The 17811-nt window shown below is 41.5% G+C and overlaps 1 protein-coding gene across 1 annotated transcript in view; it reads right to left on the reverse strand.

Annotated features, from left to right (window-relative positions):
* Nucleotides 1-2842: 2842 nt before the first annotated feature.
* The window catches only part of adamts6 (ADAM metallopeptidase with thrombospondin type 1 motif, 6), a 39403-nt gene continuing 24434 nt past the window's right edge, over nucleotides 2843-17811 (reverse strand). The window contains exons 13-25 of the mRNA XM_077623528.1: nucleotides 16467-16612; nucleotides 14887-14950; nucleotides 13598-13700; nucleotides 12929-13062; nucleotides 12728-12851; nucleotides 12326-12406; nucleotides 11372-11535; nucleotides 11155-11293; nucleotides 10015-10144; nucleotides 8928-9132; nucleotides 8661-8837; nucleotides 8134-8290; nucleotides 2843-5037 (exon numbers count right to left, since the gene is read on the reverse strand). Coding sequence (XP_077479654.1) covers nucleotides 4928-5037; nucleotides 8134-8290; nucleotides 8661-8837; nucleotides 8928-9132; nucleotides 10015-10144; nucleotides 11155-11293; nucleotides 11372-11535; nucleotides 12326-12406; nucleotides 12728-12851; nucleotides 12929-13062; nucleotides 13598-13700; nucleotides 14887-14950; nucleotides 16467-16612 — 1734 coding nt within the window. The 3' untranslated portion in view covers nucleotides 2843-4927. The remainder of the gene's footprint in view (nucleotides 5038-8133; nucleotides 8291-8660; nucleotides 8838-8927; nucleotides 9133-10014; nucleotides 10145-11154; nucleotides 11294-11371; nucleotides 11536-12325; nucleotides 12407-12727; nucleotides 12852-12928; nucleotides 13063-13597; nucleotides 13701-14886; nucleotides 14951-16466; nucleotides 16613-17811) is intronic.

Raw genomic sequence — 17811 nt, forward strand, 5'->3', positions numbered from 1 at the left:
ATATCATGAATTGATGGATGGCGAACAACCTGTTCAGCTGTTTTTATCTTTTGGATTGGCATAGATATGGAAGTCATGTAGTTTATCTCCAATTTCTTTGGACACCTCACAGTTCCCAAGAATCTACACGGAGAATAAATCAAAGGCTTACAATGAATCACAGTGGCTGCATGCTAACTGCCAAAAGAGAGACGGGACATCACCCTTGATGCAGTGAAGGACATGAGAACAGGGAAAGTAGGACAGAAACAGCATGTCAATGAACGCCACTAGAGTAATAACCTCCATTACCATTTGTCCTTATTAGCCGCTTGTCGTTTTGAGGATCAGCAGAAGATCGTAATTCAACTGTGATGGATTTAGTACTCTGTCCCCCCTTGCATGCTCAGAAGGACTTTCCAACTGTACGCCTCCGTCTTTTCCTGTCCGCTGATTTAAGTGATTGGCTATCGATTCTTTATTCATGTAATGCACTTACGTGGAACCCGAAGAGGTGACTTAACCTGCAGAAGGTCATATGCCTCAAAGAAGTGATCTACCAACAAACAAGAACACTTTCAAGCCTGATGAAGCTGTGGCAAGCTTAGTGATTAATGAAGTCCGTTGGACAGTCTAGAAACATTCGTCCGGGATTCCGGAAAGGAACAAGTTTCATTTCTTGGCATCACAGTTCTGTTAATTCTGGGCCAGAAATGTTCCTGCGATAGTGTGCGTCATGAATGTCCAGCTTTCATGAGTTCAACCCCAAACTAAGAACTTTTCCCGTAAATTTGGGCCAGGTCTTCAACCAGTACATCCAGAGTAGCAGAGAGAGTAGCATAAGAGTCGTCAGACTGCGTCATTATTATAAGCCTCTGTCAATCTTGGCTGAGAAGGACACAGTAGGTCTTCGACCAGACTAGGTTGACTCAGTGGAAGAATCCTTTCAGGGGACTTCAGAGAAGCCTGGAAATGTGTGTTTTGTCACTCCAGGAGGAGTCCTTAATCGGGGCAAAACTTGTACTTTTTATGTCGTTTGGATTGGAATTATATGGCTTGTCACCAGTCCAGGAACTTTTCTGAAACAACTCCCCAATGGTGTATTGGCCTGTGCTTCACCGCTCTTATTGCAACCCAGATGTGGCATGAGATCCCGCACCAAATACCTCTCACAGTTCTGACCGTCACAGCTGAATGTTTTCTCCTCACATCACTGACGTGTTCGTCCACCCGTTCCATGGTGTGAACTTTTCCCCATGAGACTTATCCTGTCAGCGGCAGTCCTCTCTAGACGTCAGCTGTAGGAAGAAATCCTCTGGCGGGACTCAATAGCACCGAGCAGACCTCAGACCTCAGCAGATAGCAGGTGCCGGAACCGTGACCTTCCCATCCCGGGGCCGGCATTCCAGCTTGTCAGACCCGAATGTGGAGTCTGCATGCTTTGTGTCCCAGTACACCATCTGGAAGTCCCCATCGGTGTGTCCTTTGTTCGAGCTTTTAAGTGTCCGCAACACTCGGAGCTTTCAGCGGCAGCCCTTTGATTGTAGACAGAGCCGCGTTGTGCTGCGATAGTTAGCGGCTTGTTGTTGTTTGCGTCACGAACACCGGGACGGAATCAAATATTCTTAACCACTGTCCAACCACGTTGGATTTGATCCAATCACAGCTACCTATAGAGACATGTAGAACCTAATCAAAAGTTTCATGTCAAAGGTGAGGTTGCATTTTGGGTTGTTACTCCAACCTCACTCCAAGGTGCCATTGGTACAACTCTTATAAAGATGAGGGACGATCAAATACTGACAAGTTGATTCATTGGTTCATACCAAAGTTAAGTGTAGGTGTAGTTTTCTCTTGTAAGATTATCACTTTATCCCATAATATTGCAACATTTTTTTTAGTATTACTATGTATGATTTCATTCTTGCAATCTTGCTACTTTAATATCGTCGTCCTATTATTTTTCTTTGTTTGGGTCTCCTACGCTATCGTAATTTCTTGATGATGATTTGACACTGATACTTTTTTTTCTCAGCAAGGACGCAACCCTTGATGTTTGGTTGGTGTCGAGTCATCATGTTTCACTGCCTTTGATAAAAGTTCAATCCAAATGAACTGCCAGACAAAATGGATTGGACAAGTTAATGTTAGTTTCTAATTATTTGAATGCAAATATGTAGTTCTTTGAGATTGTTCTCATGTAAAATGAACTCAATCAAGTCTGGGAAAATTTGCACGAATGAACTTCCACGGCGGAACTTAAATCTCCCTCATTACGTCATCTTGTCTCTGCTTCAAAGTCCAGTCCATGTTTTATTTTTGTTCAGGAGAAAGTGCAACAAAGAAGGGGAAAAAAGCAATATAACTTAACTTCAGACTTTCTTGAAACTTGAACGTGTAAATCACTGAGAACAACCCGTGCTAAATAAAATGGTGAGTATAGCAGTGGAAAGACAGAGCCAGGGTGTTAAGTTTAAAACAGTCCATTCCCTTCTTGTTGAAAGCAATCATTGCTGTTTGACAAGTAATTTATACGTCACACCTGGCCGCCGGATGCCACTTCACTGCGTGAAAAGCACCGGGTGTCCTGGGACATCTTCCCAAACTGGTGCAACAAAATTTGCGCCATTCAAGTGTGTAATGACATCGCCCTAAATTTTTCTTATCATGTAAAATATGCTCATTGGCCTGCAAAACTTGCTAAAGATTTTGCTGCCAATTAACATGTAATTTTAGCACCTTATACTCATAGTACCGTTAAAAAAATGTATTGTAGCAGTTGTTCTTAAGCTGCCTCACTGCATTGCGTTCCCCAAAAATCGATTTTGCACACAGTGAAAATAAAAGTACACGTGAGACAACACAATAAATTAGCATATAATTTACATTTGGGGGATTAGTAACAGTGTAGCAACATTAATACTGGATATAAAATATATGCAACTCACCACGATCCTTTTCAGTTTTGTTTTTTTTAGTATGTAAGCAAGCAATGGGACATTCAAAAAGTTCACAGCAATGAGTACCAGCTTGATTTTACTTTTTTCTTGTAAAGTCCAAGCATTTTGAATCCACGCTGTCCTTAATCCCTTCTTCCGAAGGCCTCCTTCAAAGAACGTTGGCTGCCAAAAAGTAGCAGCAGCAGCAACAAAATTAGAATCCCATACAACGCGTCCCTTTTCCTGAGCCAGCAGTGATGGCTTGGCGACGGGATGCAGTGTCCTGTTTTTTTTTTTTGCTGTACAAATTCTACAACAAATACCCAGTGTGAGGTACAAACATGACAAGAACATAACCAGCATTTACCATGATTAGCACCACGAGCACCGTATTGACTTTTTGTTTTCACTGGCTGAAAGCATTGTTAGGAAATGTTTATTCACTGAGAGCCTTCCAAGTTAAAATGTAACTCAAAATTTATTGGCTACAGATAATGTAGACAGAAAAAAACTAACACCGGGGAACATAATTTAGCTGTTTTAAACAAATTTTTAGGTGCGGAATCCAAATATGATTTTTAAAAAAACACTGCACTTAACATGTTTTATAAAAAAAAAGACAATGAAAAAAACTATTTTCAAAAAGTCTCTGGCTAGGGTAATAATTGTATACAAGTTAGTAACAGTAAGTAGGTAAGATGTAGAGGGAAAAAACTTAGTATGCCAATTATTAGTTATGCATGATCCCCAGTGTTCTTTCATTTGGGTCTGGAAATAAAGTCAAAAGGCTCTAAAACCTGGGTGTCCAAACTGTGGCCCGTGGAACGCGGCAAATTGTGAAAATATAATATGGTCCGCCAAGAAGCTACATTCTGTTGCAACACCAGATGGAACTAGTTATTTCTAGTGCCTTTCCATTAGTTAAGGGTAAAAATAAATGAAGGAAAATTTGGAATTTTCACTATAACCATTGTATGTATGTATATGTATGTATATGTATGTATGTGTATGTATGTATATGTATGCATGTATATGTGTGTGTATGTATATGTGTGTGTATGTATGTGTGTATGTATGTGTGTGTATGTATATGTATGTATGTGTATGTACATGTATGTATGTATGTATGTGTGTATTTATGTATGTATATGTATGTGTATGTATGTATATGTATGTGTATGTATGTATATGTATGTGTATGTATGTATGTGTATGTATGTATATGTATGTATGTGTATGTATGTATATGTATGTATGTGTATGTATTTGTGTGTATGTATGTATATGTAACAATGTGTATGTATGTGTGTGTGTATGTGTATGTATGTGTTTATGTAAGTATGTATGTATATGTATGTTTGTTTTTTACGTTGCTGTCATATTTCCAATTTTCCATGCCATTGACAGTTATAGACATCAAAATGGATCGCATCAATGGCAGCCAATGAGTTAGTTTTAATTCTTTCTAAAAGCAGGCCTCGGAGAAAATATTTGGACACCCCTGCTCTAAAACTGTATTGACCTTTCCTATTAAAGTTCCAAAATTTTACGTCTCATTAAAACATAGCAAGAAGGTTCCACTCTTTAGTCTTCCCATTGGCGGCGATAACTCCCAAATCCATTTTGGCCGGCTCTCAGCTTAAAATGGATTCGACGTCGCCCGCCGTCAATAGTCCACGCTGTCTGAGTTCTTTTCAGCGTGGTTAAATATGGACACTGCCAAACCAAAAGTTTGCCCGGCGACATCGTCTCACGTCAACCTCGTGTCCAGCACTTTAGATCCAACAGCAACTCAGAGGGAGACGCAACAATCATACCAGGAATTATTATTATAATAAAATAACATCATCAACCCATCCTTTTGCCGAGCTCCACTTCACAGAAGTGAAAAAAAAAATTGGTGTCGGCGTGACGGCCGAGCAGTGGCGTCGCTCCGCGGCCGACTGCCAAGTGTCGCCTCGCTGTTGCAGATCTTCCCGCTACGTGGTGGACGTCGTCACCGGGCGGCGTCAGTGGCTCTGACACGTCTTGCAGCACATCTGGCGGAAGTAGGCCCGACTGCAGAATTTGAACTTGAGCACCAATGGGCAGTAGGCCACTTTGTTGACGTCTTTGCACTCTGCACAGACAACAGTCCTTCTTTGAATGGACCATAACACGGGGCTTACACAAAGGCAAGTCGCACGGAAAACTGGGTGTGTCTATATGTATACTTGTACATACAAAAATATATTCTATACCAGTGGTGTGCCGTCAGGGCCTTCAAGGCCTTCTCTGCTGGCCTAAGAAATATCTGAATCATATATTATATTTTGTCCATCAACACTTAAATAATTCAAAATGGTCTGTTAGCTTCCTTTCATTGCTTTCCCCCTGGTTGCACTGCTTCCAGATGTGTGTTTCATATTGAATCATTTAACCAATCACATTTCAGCCATTATTTGTTGCCAGGGTCAGAAATCTGCCTCCAGGCCTTCACAATGAGTTCTGCTGCATTAAACAAGCGTCAATAAGACTGTTGCTTTAACCAATCAGAATTCGATTTTGTGACACCAAGGCCTTCTCGCAGGCGTAGGGATACGTCATTGCCTTCTCACAGGCGTATATATTTGCAGTCAAGACTTTCCAATAATGACAAAGTGAAGTATGTCTACTTCATGGTGTAGACTGTAGAGGTTCGCACACCTGCCTGCCATGTGGGCAACTGGGGTTCCAATCCCGCTCTCGTTTGACTGATCACTACACTATGTAGTTCAGTAAATGATGATCCTTTTTTCATTACAATAAAGACTTAGTCATTTTTTTCAGCAAAACAATTATTACAACAGACAGGGTTCAAATCCCAGGTGGTAATCATTTTTCCCTTAAATAAAAACAACCATGTGTAGTCAAGACTTTCCAATAATGACAAAGTAAAGTGTTGCCACTTCATGGCGTAGAGGTTTGTTCACCTGACTGCCATGTGGGCAGCTGGGGTTCGAATCCCGGTCGGGAAACATTTTCCCTTAGTTGTTTCTATATATTTGTGGTCAAGACCTTCCAATAATGTCAATGTAAAATGTGGCCAATTTGTGGTGTAGAGGTTTGTTCCCCTGACTGCCATGTGGAGGCTGGGGTTCGAATCCCAGTTGGGAAACATTTTCTGTTAGTTGTTTCTATATATTTGTAGTCAAGACCTTCCAATAATGACAAAGTAAACTGTGGCCAATTCGTGGCCTAGAGGTTCACTCTCCTGACTGCCATGTAGGAGGCCTGGGTTCAAATCCCGGTCTGGAAACATTTTCTGTTAGTTGTTTCTATATATTTGTAGTCAAGACCTTCCAATAATGACAAAGTAAAGTGTGGCCAATTCGTGGCCTAGAGGTTCACTCTCCTGACTGCCATGTAGGAGGCCTGGGTTTGAATCCAGGTCTGGAAACATTTTCTGTTAGTTGTTTCTATATATTTGTAGTCAAGACCTTCCAATAATGACAAAGTAAAGTGTGGCCAATTCGTGGCCTAGAGGTTCACTCTCCTGACTGCCATGTAGGAGGCCTGGGTTCAAATCCCGGTCTGGAAACATTTTCTGTTAGTTGTTTCTATATATTTGTAGTCAAGACCTTCCAATAATGACAAAGTAAAGTGTGGCCAATTCGTGGCCTAGAGGTTCACTCTCCTGACTGCCATGTAGGAGGCCTGGGTTCGAATCCCGGTCTGGAAACATTTTCTGTTAGTTGTTTCTATATATTTGTAGTCAAGACCTTCCAATAATGACAAAGTAAAGTGTGGCCAATTCGTGGCCTAGAGGTTCACTCTCCTGACTGCCATGTAGGAGGCCTGGGTTCGAATCCCGCTGTTGTTTGACTGATCACTACAGAATGTAGTTCCGTAAATGGATGATCCTTTTTTCATTAAAATAAAGACTTAGTCATTTTTTTCAGCAAAACAATTTATTTCCGGTCAGCCTTCGGCTGACCGGAAGACAGTTGGGGGGGGGGGGTTCCTGGTGGTGTTCGACAGTCGGCCTTCGGCCGACTGCCGACACCATACAGTCGTCGACACCGGGACGTGAACCCTCGACACCCACGTCGCAGGCAGGTGACTAACCCACTGCACCACGAGGCGGCCCGCCTATACATGGTCATTGGATGCTTTTATTTAAGGAACTGAATGACATGGTCTTTTTTTTATGGCAAAATGGTTCATCGTCCACCGAGATTCGAACCCTGCCTGCCCACACGGCAGTCAGGCGAACAAACCTCTACACTATGAAGTGGCCACACTTTACATTGTCATTATTGGAAAGTCTTGACTACACAAGGTTGTTTCTATTTAAGGGAAAATGACTCCACGCCGGGAGTCGAACCCCACCTGCCCGCATGGCAGTCAGGTGAACAAACCTCTACACCATGAAGTAGCCACACTTTACCTTGTCATAGTTGGAAAGTCTTGACTACACATATATAGAAACAACTAAGGGAAAATGTTTCCCAGCTGGGATTCGAACCCCACCTGCCCACATGACAGTCAGGTAAGTGAACCTCTACACCATGAAGTGATCACACTTTACTTTGTCATTATTGGAAAGTCTTGACTACACATGGTTGTTTCTATTTAAGGAAAAATTGATTCCTACCTGGGATTCGTACCCTAACTGCCCACATGGCAGTCAGGTGAGCGAACCTCTACACCATGAAGTGGCCACACTTAATTTTGTCATTGTTGGAAAGTCTTGACTACACACAGTCGTTTTTATTTAAGGGAAAAATTATTCCCAACTGGGATTTGAACCCCAACTGCCTACATGGCAGTCAGATGTTGTTTCCATTTAAGGGAAAAATGATTCCTACCTGGGATTCAAACCACACTTGCCCACATGGCAGTCAGGTGAACAAACCTCTACACTATGAAGTGGCCATACTTTACTTTGTCTTTATTGGAAAGTATTGACTACACTTGGTTGTTTCTATTTAAGGGAAAATTGTTTTATTAGAAAGAAAAAATGGCTTAATATTTCTTCACCTTAACTAAAAAAAAAAAGCCTGCCGTCTAAATGTGTGGTTCAATTTGGCTCATAATCATGCAAAAGATGTTTCAAAAAATCAAGAAACTGATTGGATGTCAGTGGCAGCTTTCACGTTGATGCATTTTTTTGCAAGAGTTAGCATAAAAAATGGCAATACCGTTGGTCTCGGCTAACACCACAAACGCAACACCGGTGAGGCGGGTGTCTTACCGTCACCGTTGGTAACGGGCGTGGCGTCACACTTGCTTTCACATTGCTGCATGGCGGCGGGTCGGAGGGTCTCGGCGCACTCATTGGATGGCTGCCCCGTGTAAGACAGGCATTGCACCGTCCGCATCTGCTGGCCCAAGCCACACTGGGCCGAGCACTGCAACCAAAAAATAAATAAATAACATCTAACTTTAAAACAGTGACGTTTTCGCATCGTCGATTCCCTTCAAGAAGTAAAACTTCAAATGAGTTTGTGCCATACAATAACATTGCCAATATAATCGGCATATTTGTGGTCATATGAATTCCACCAAGCTCGGTCCAGTTAAGCCTCCCTGTTCAAATGGATGGATGTCTAATAATGATGAAATCATTGAAATGCACGGCAGGAGGGTAAAAAGATGAAAATAATGGGACGTCCCCCGAAAAGATACAAAAACTAAAATAGATAATAGCATAAAAGTGAGTAATAACATGAGATGAAAGGTGTTTTTTTTCATGTTGGCACTACACGGATAGACACATACCTGCCCCCATTCGCCGGGGATCCATCGCGGAGGAGGACAGCGTCCAAGGCTGCAGCGGATTCGAACCGGCGGCTTGTTGTGACTGGGACAGTGAGCGGGTGGGAAGGTTACGCTCGAGTCGCTGCTTTTGCACAAGGCAATGCGGTGCTTGAACCCGGGTCCACACTTTGGAGTACACTAGAAAAAAAATAAAAAATAAAAAACTATCTTGTGATGCTTACTTTGTCACATGAATTGTATGGTTGTCGTTTGAATGGAAAAAGTTACCTCGGACCAGTCCAACGTGACCCACTTGGGAGGGCAGGACTGATTATTGCATGCCTCTTGCTCGATGGGTCTGTGGGTGAGACAGTGGGTGTCTTCCAGCGTCTCCTCCTGGGCCGGCCCGATCTTCCTAACGCACAGGACGGTCCGCGTCCGGATGCCCCCGTCGCATGTTTTCCCACACTCGGACCAGTCGCCAATGAACCACCTAAGAGAGCAAAATGTAACAGTCTCAATACTACGCCTTCTATTTTTGGGACTTTAAAGGGCAACGGAAATGCTCGTTACTCGTTGGCTGCCGTTGCCGCCAATAGACGTCCAATCCATGTGAATTGGGAGACCCTCCCAGATCAAATGGTTTGGACGTCTATTCACGATGAAAAGGAGCAGAAGAATGAAGAGATCCATGCAATTGGACATCGACTATTGCTAATAGAAATGAAGACAGAAGCATCACAAATTAAAAGTATAGGAAAACAAACCAAGCAAAAAAAATCTATTAAGTTCTATTTTTAAAAAAATTAAAAGGAATGCATGAATTGAAAATAAGAAAAAGAAAATGAATCAAATATATTCAAAATAGATACTTGAAAGTGCAAAACCAATTCATGGAAACGATGCCGAATATACAACAAAAAGAACTGAAATACAAAATAAGGATAAGGAAATATTAACTTTGTATTGCTGTTTTCTATTTCATGTATTCTTAAGAGCTGCAAACAACTTTTGCTCCATAATTTGACCTTCTGAGTGACATCAGGCACGCTCCGTTACAGCATGCTCAAACATCTGCGCGACTCCATAAAAGTGTGTGTGGAAGAGTGGAACCAGATGAGCCTAGTGTCGCCCAAAAAAAAAAATCTACGAGTGTCGCGCTTCGGACCACTTGGCCGCCATGTCGCCGTGCACCTGCGCGCACGCCTACGAGGCCAAAAGCATCAAACGCAGGTGGTCGCTCTGCGGGCCACTTATTCTTGGCGGCAGGCGTGCGTGGAAAATACTCGGTAAGTCAACTTGTAAATCACCCCGCTTTATTTCTTCCGAGCGGCTGATGTCGCTTTAACGGACGGTTTGGCATGTTTTTACGTACTCCGGAGGGCACGGCTCGGTGTTGCAGTCACGCTGGTTCTCGGGGGGTTTGCCGTCCGGGTCGCAGTAACTGTTCTGGACCACCGAGTTGTCGTCCAGACGCTTGCACACCAACTCCTGCTTCTGAGAGCCTGCCATGGTGGAAAACAAAAGGGGTCGCATTTTAGCGCCATGCCGTTGGAGGTGGTGAAACCAAAATAGAAAATGGATGGATAGAAAAAAAACTAAGTTGCCGATGGCAATTATGTGACCATTTAACAGCAATTATCGTGGGTCAGAATCAATTTATCAGATTTTACGATAAAACCGATGAAGAAAAACTAACTTTTTTTGCATTGTCGCGTGCAATCGATCAATTTTTATCTTCCTCACAGACTGGAAATATTTCACTGCAACATTTATGACATAGGAAAATGACAAAAACAAGCAAACACAAAAAACATTCATCGTCTACCATTAACAATGACAGACTCGTATTCATTTGAACTGCGGGACTGAAAATGCAGGAAGTGCCTGAAAAATCAACAAAAGTGACCTTGAATCAACAGGAAAGAATCCAAAACATTTACAACAGTGTACCAAGTCCAGTCCTCAAGAGTCCCTATCCAGTCTGTCTTCCATATCTCCCTCCTCTACCACACTTGTATCAAATAATCAACTCATCAGCAAGCTGTCCAGAAGCTTCATACCAATCACGATTATTTGATTCAGGTGTGTTGGTGGAGGGAGACATGGAAAACAGACTGGATGGGGGCTCTCGAGGACCGGACTTGGCCACCCGATTAACAAGCTCGCCACAAAATGAACATGAATCGACACATAACTGCCCTAAATACAAGAGAAAGTGATCCAAAACATCTACAAGCTTTACCCAAAAGGATGCGGAAGTGACCTAAAATCAACAGGCAGTGACACAGAAATGTTATAATGGACAGGAATTGATGCAAAACATGAAAAATGTTGCCCCAAAATGTTCCTTAAGTGACCTAAAATCAACAAGCAATAAACAAAGTAAAATGCACTCAATTCATTCAACTAGGGAATGCTCATGTTTGAGTGCCAATCAACATTTGGTCTGTCGTGGACACTATTCTAGTGGATTATTTTGGTGGAAAAGTGACAACCTAACCATCAGCCTTACCTCCGGCACACGTCGCCGAGCAGTCAGACCAGGGCAGGTGGTACCAGGAGAAGCCCACGTCGTTGTCGCCGCTCCCCGTGCGCTGGATGGGCACGTTGAATTTGTAGCGAATGCCTTGATTCTGTTCCTGGAGGAGGATCTGCGAGGGGTGAGAGAGAGTATAGCCGTATTTCATCTCCACCTTAACACAAGGTCATTTAACTGGCTGGGGGGTTACCATGACGACCAGGTTCTCGGCGGTGGCTCCCAGGGCCTCCAGAGACTCGGGTTCGTCGGTGGGTCTTTTGTAGTGGAAGGCGGTGCCGGCGATGTCAAACTTGCGCGGCCAGTCGATGGTCCAAGCGCCGTTGATGTAATACTCGTCCCCTTCGGATTTTAAAGCTTGAGAAGCAGACCTTCGGTTCACTTTTAGGAATGGCTTGGAAACTTTTTTGTGGCTTTGCGCTTGATGAAAACAGCTGCGGGGTCTATTATATATTTATTTTACTAATTTGTGGATCAATTTTCCCGCTCTTAAATGTGTAGTCATTCACTGATGTTGACACCAATAGATATCAAATACATTTTAAGTAGGAATTGTTATGTTTCAGTGACTTGTTTTTTTCAGTTTTTTTTTAAAGGAGAAAAAAACTGACATATATATTAAAGATTCTTTTTAATATTTGTTTTGCATTCAGTTTTTAATCTTTATTTTTTTGTATTTAAATAAAAATCTATGAGTGGGAATTAATGACAAAAGATTTAAGGAGTAAAAAAAAGCATTTTAATCACCGGTGCTCCAAGCATTAAACATTTAAATGACAGAGACGTGCAATTTATGCACTTTTTTGGTTAATTAAAAGTCTTAAAATGGCAGGTAAACTTAAAGATATATTTTTTTGTCAAGGAAAATACTTTTTTGTATTGAACTAAAATCCCTTCAAATAAAAAAGCCCCTTTTCTGTACAAATAGAACTATTGGATTAAAATGCCCTCATCAAGAATAATCACAAATAATTGAATACATGTTTTTGTCAAATTGCACCCCTAAAAACGGTTCTAAATGTATTGTTTACTTTAATTCTTAAACTAAAAAAAGTTTTGTTAAGTAACTTTGACTCTCCAAGTTCCTATTGTCCAATCAGAGGATGCCCGCTGACGCTGAAGTGAGCCGATCTATAACATAACTTACCGATGTAGTTCTTGGACAAAGTGACTTCTCGGATCTCAATGTGAACAGAACCTTTGGGGATTTGGACCACCTCCATGTAACCTGCAAGCACAGGAACATTTTATTTCATTATGTTTTTACAAGTAGATGTATAGTATGGCACTCAAATAAAATGTGCCATACTAAAATACCAAATGTATTTTTAGACATACACCATACTAGGGTTGTCCAAACTAGTAAGTCCAACTAGCCAGTTTTTATTGGCCTGCAGCAACTTATAAAAATCTTGTATATGGCCCACACAAGGATCTTGAGTTCAGCCTATATTCTGTTGTTGCACTTGTCGGTTTTAACACTGAAACGGCTTCTTTCCCAACTTGTTTAAATCCCCCGTTTAACCCGTAAAAAAAATTAGTTTTGTACCTCCTCGTGGCAGAGAGTCGTTGAAAAGCCCCTCGGTAGCCTCGCAGGTGCTTCCGTCCCCGCCGCACACGCGACAACGATCCTCCTTGGCGTCCGACGCCAGCACGTTATCGCAGCCCACGTGCTGAAATTCGTACACACCCAGTGAAGATCACAACGGATAACGTACGCAGAAAGAAAGTAAGAAAAGCCGTGGCTCACCCTACACTCTCCGTTGATGCAGATGTCTAAGGAGTCGCCCTGGCATCGCGTGCCATCGATGACGGCCGGAGAGCGTTCCGTGTAGAAGTTGTATCCCTCCGCCAGGCAGTTAAGAGCGCACGGCTTGACGCCGCCTGCAAAGACAAAGCAACGATTATCCTTACAATGTTCGCGCACACAAGATGCTCTCACATTATTAATAGATTTGATCAATTTTATGGCAGGAATATCTGGGTTAGTAGATTTTGTTACCAGTTTAAATTTCAGCAAGTTGTGATTTGTTTTGACCTGATAATAAAACTAGTGTTGTACCAATACGATACTAAATGCACTAAATACTAAATATGTAAATACACTAAATGCAGGCACTGGTATTGGGAGTAATAACAAATAATGTTGGGGAATATGTGCTCTTCATGATTTGGTTACGACTTCCAATTACAAATGACAGCAGAGGAAAAAAAACACATAGGCATAAAAGTAAAAAAAAAAGTTAAAAGTCTTTTTTTTCCAAGATAGAAAATCGAGTCTTTTGGGGGTTTTAGTCTTTCAAGGCCCAGTACCGCCCCAGTTTAAAAAGATTATTTTTTTTTTTACAATTCAGGTCCAATACAATACTAATCCCAATTCTTACTGCAGTGATATTTCTAAGGCTGTTTGTGAACTCACCACCGGTATAAGGCTTCCAGGTGTAGTACTTCCCGCGGAAAGGCATGCTGTCAAAGTCCCCGCATTGCTTCTCCCGGAAATCACGGGATCCCGAAAGACAGGCCTTCCGCACCCAAAAAAAACATATTTGCATCATTGATTATTTCGTTTTTCACTTGTATATTAAAAAGGAGAATAAAAAAATGAAGGGATGATGCAGATTGTTCCTTGACACGTTGTGAGCAAGCATGACCCGACTTAACCCGATTTCTAATCCGACGCCACTTTACCTGACGCACCCTGGCCTCATTGGATTTGACGTAAATTACGCTGACCTAACATGACTTGACAGTAATCGCTTTGACACGGGCTCAACTCACTGAACATTAGAACATATTTTTGCAATTTTATTTGGCATTTTCAACTATTTACGACTCCTCTGCGACCTATACGTCTAAAATGTAGCGGAGTGCTTTTTATTAACCTGAAAATAATTTTGTTTTGTTTAGTAAGTGAATTGCAATTTCCTCTCATTTTTTAACCCATTGGCTGCCAATGACGGCGACGGACATCCAATCCATTTTGACTGGGAGGGCTGGCAGCAATCGTTGAACAACTTCAAAAATTTGCACACATTGATGCCTGAATTTACACCTAACAAATCTACATCAAAAAGCATTGCGGGAATATAAGTGACTAAAATATTCAAATATATACAGAGAAAATTGAACTGAAAAATGCAACAATAAATGACTAAAGCTTGTTACTTTCTACTAACATACGCAAATTTTCTTCATTGTTATTTCTCATTACTTTGTCTTTCTTTCTGAATTTTAGCTCTATTTTTTTCCAACTTAATTTTTTATAGTTTTTATCATTACTATTTTGGTGTACTTACATAATCCTCCAATAATTTGATGTTTATTTCTTATTTTGTTGGATCCCAAGACGTCTACTAACAACAACCCCAATCCACTTCACAGTAGAAGGTTGACTGGACTCACATGATTGGACGATCGTTAATGACGCCGAAAAAGTAAATTTAGGTTTGACCTTTTAAAAGCTTCAATCCAGAAATGCACCATTATTCATTATTACGCTTCAGTGCAATTTGATGAGTAGGACTTTACACTGCCTGAGCTGTTTTTTTTCTTTCTTTTTTAGTCTTTTCTAAACTGGCGTCCCGCTGGACTTCCACCGAGACGGTGCGTCAGGAAGCTGCTCGCTGACCTTCGAAAGGCCTTGCCCAGAAAGCGTAGCGAAGCCTCCCCTAGGCTTCAGGTTGCACAAGAATAAGAGAAGCAACTCACGGCGGTGTTACAGGATCTGTAGCGCTTCCTCTCTCCGAGACAGTACTTCCCTCCTCCGGAAGGCCTGAGTGGGACGGACACGGGACATTTGAACGAGAGTTGACATTGATTGTCCTCCACCACTTAATCCACGTACCATACATATATTACGCAGAATATATACATTTTTCTTAAACAGTGTGGTTTAGCTCAAGGGTCAACATTTGACAACATGTAGAAGTCAAAACGTGGATTTTTTTTTGAATTTTGTTCCACGTAACTGAAAAAAGAGAAAATAATTCAGTGCGATTAATTGAGCTATTTAGGTAGGGATTTATTTTGTTACTTTTTTAGGGCGGTTAGGGTGATCATGTTTCAATGCCATTGATGGTGTTAGGCACTTTTTTGTATTGGTTCATATTGTATCAATAGCATAATAAAATACTGTCATATCTCACCCATCACGTGTCGATTTGAGTGCACTTAATCAATCTCTCTGTCGGTTTATGTTCTTAATGAAATTTGGGTTCTTAAGCACATCTCCATACCTACTCATTTTGAATCATTACGATGTCATAGACGTATTTTTTTATATCATACTGGTATAATTTTGTCTAATATGTCACCTTCTTTGTCCTAACATCAACATCCTTTATGTGATGTCCCCCAAATGTATTAACATGATGAAGTTCTTTTATACCAATTCTATCAGGTATTTTGCATCATTGTTTTTAATATCGCGCATTGTCCTCATCTTTCACAAAGTTTCCTAAACTCTCCGAAGCCATCAGGATTGTGCACCATGATGATTTTTCTTTTTAAATGGCGATGAAAATTGTGCTCTGACGATGAATGTCATGATCGTGACTACATTTAGATTGAAAATAGATTGGCCTCGTTATTTATCCCTTCTGAAACTTAGTAGTACATAGTAGTCAGTTAAAAATACAGTAAAGTATACTCGGTATCATTTTAACAAGTTTGGTAACCATTTATTTGACAATACAATCTAATAAAATCCTTGGCTCAAACTTTAAAGGTAAGGGGAAGCGAGTATTTATGGCCATTATTCTTCAGATTGTCGTGTATTTTCACATTTTGTAATCATCATTGCATTTTTTTGTTATTTTCATATATTTATAAAATGTTATCAATTAACATTAATAAAAGCTAGATTAAATTTTAATAAATAGAAATACACCCTGGTTACGACCCCAAGTAACACTCTTTTTTATTAACATAGTATTTAACTCTGCATGTTATTGACGAAGATGGGCGTCCAATTCATTTAAACTAGGGCCCCCCCCCCTTTTTTTTTAAATCGGATTTATTGTAATTACATGTTACATATACAGATTTGAACAAAAATATCAATCTGGATGCTGTGGCAAATCTAGAATCTGAAATTATCCTAGCCAATATAATAACTATATTGATGTTATTGAAGGATCATTGGCTGCATTCAGCATCAAATTTGAGGTCTCACCACATCTCGAATTTTGACTGTCCATTTCATCAATCCACCTCTCACGGCGTGTACGCTAGCACGCACCCGGGTGTGTGTCGTGTTCCGCTCGCTGTGGCTTACTTTGCCTACTTACGCTGGGCTGTCACAGTGCCTGGCGGACGAGGACACGCCGCCGCCGCACGTCCTGCTGCACTCCCCCCACAAGGACCAGGGACCCCAGCCTCCGTCCCCGCTTTGCGGCCAGGTCCCGAACGCCACGCACTCACCCTGGTAGCACCACTGCGTGGAGAAGAGAGCAACCGTAATGAGAGCAGAGCGGCAACGTATCAAGAGCACCGGTGTCAGTTTTTACTCTTTTCCAAGCGTCCCGTCCAGGCTGTAAATTAGCCTCGGCGTGAAACGTAGACTACACAGCGCTTGACTGATGACTTTTTTCCCCCAAGCAACACGTGCGTGATCCTTCTTTCAAGCCTTTTTAAACATACACTAAATCCCAATCGCACCATTACTCAAGCCATAATTTCATTTACGCATTAGTCCACTTTTGCAGCCGTCCTTGTAGGGCTTTAATGTCTGACTGGGCTCGCTCGCCTCCGCCGAGGAAGCCGTTGGGGAGAATCCAAAATTTGTGGGTCAGTGTGGAAGCACTGCCAATTGTCGTTAGACACGTGCAAAACCGATTTGCGTGTTTGCAGGATATCAGCTTTCGTTTACACCGACCGGGGTTGTCCAGGCGACGGCCTGTACCAAATGATGAAAATATCCTGCACAAGAAGCTTGAGTTTAGCCTACATTCTGATACTTCTCAGCACAAAATGGAGCTTAAACTATACCTCTCCATTAGGAGTGAAAACCTGTGTTGAGATAACTTTTTGGTAACTGTGTAGTATTTCTGTATTTTTTATTAATGACAAGCAATTTTGGGGGGATTTTTTTTCAAGTTTTTACTGTCGCTTAACTTCTGGCAATATCCTTTTAACTCTCGAGTGCTCACTTAATCATTGTCATAAACTGTTATTGACTGTCCAAATCCATTTGAGTAGATTAGATTGATATTGAGCTATCATATTATACTGACATTAATGTTGCTAACCTGTGTATTTGACTATTTCAGAACATCACATATATATATAAAAAAAGAACTTGTTTCAACTGCATTCTCTTTTAATACCCAAAACATCAATAAATTTCACCAATCCAAATGTGGGGCCTTTTTTTCCATCTAAATTCAACCTATATACTTAAGTTACTTGAACACCCAGGCCATCGCCATGAAAGGCTGCTTTTATCTCATAGTGAAGAACTCTTTTTGTTTCCTTACTGCTGTGTGTGTGTTGTGGAAAACATTGGATGCAAGGGGCGCTCTGGCACCTCGGGAGGGTGCTAAGCTGCTCACTAAGCCTGCTGGGAGATCCGAGCGGATCAGTCTTTTTGTTTCCCCAACTGTGTCAGTGGGTTAAGAGCCCCAAGCGTGGTGT

This window comes from Stigmatopora argus, chromosome 16, assembly GCF_051989625.1.
Source record: "Stigmatopora argus isolate UIUO_Sarg chromosome 16, RoL_Sarg_1.0, whole genome shotgun sequence".
Classification (NCBI taxonomy): domain Eukaryota; kingdom Metazoa; phylum Chordata; class Actinopteri; order Syngnathiformes; family Syngnathidae; genus Stigmatopora; species Stigmatopora argus.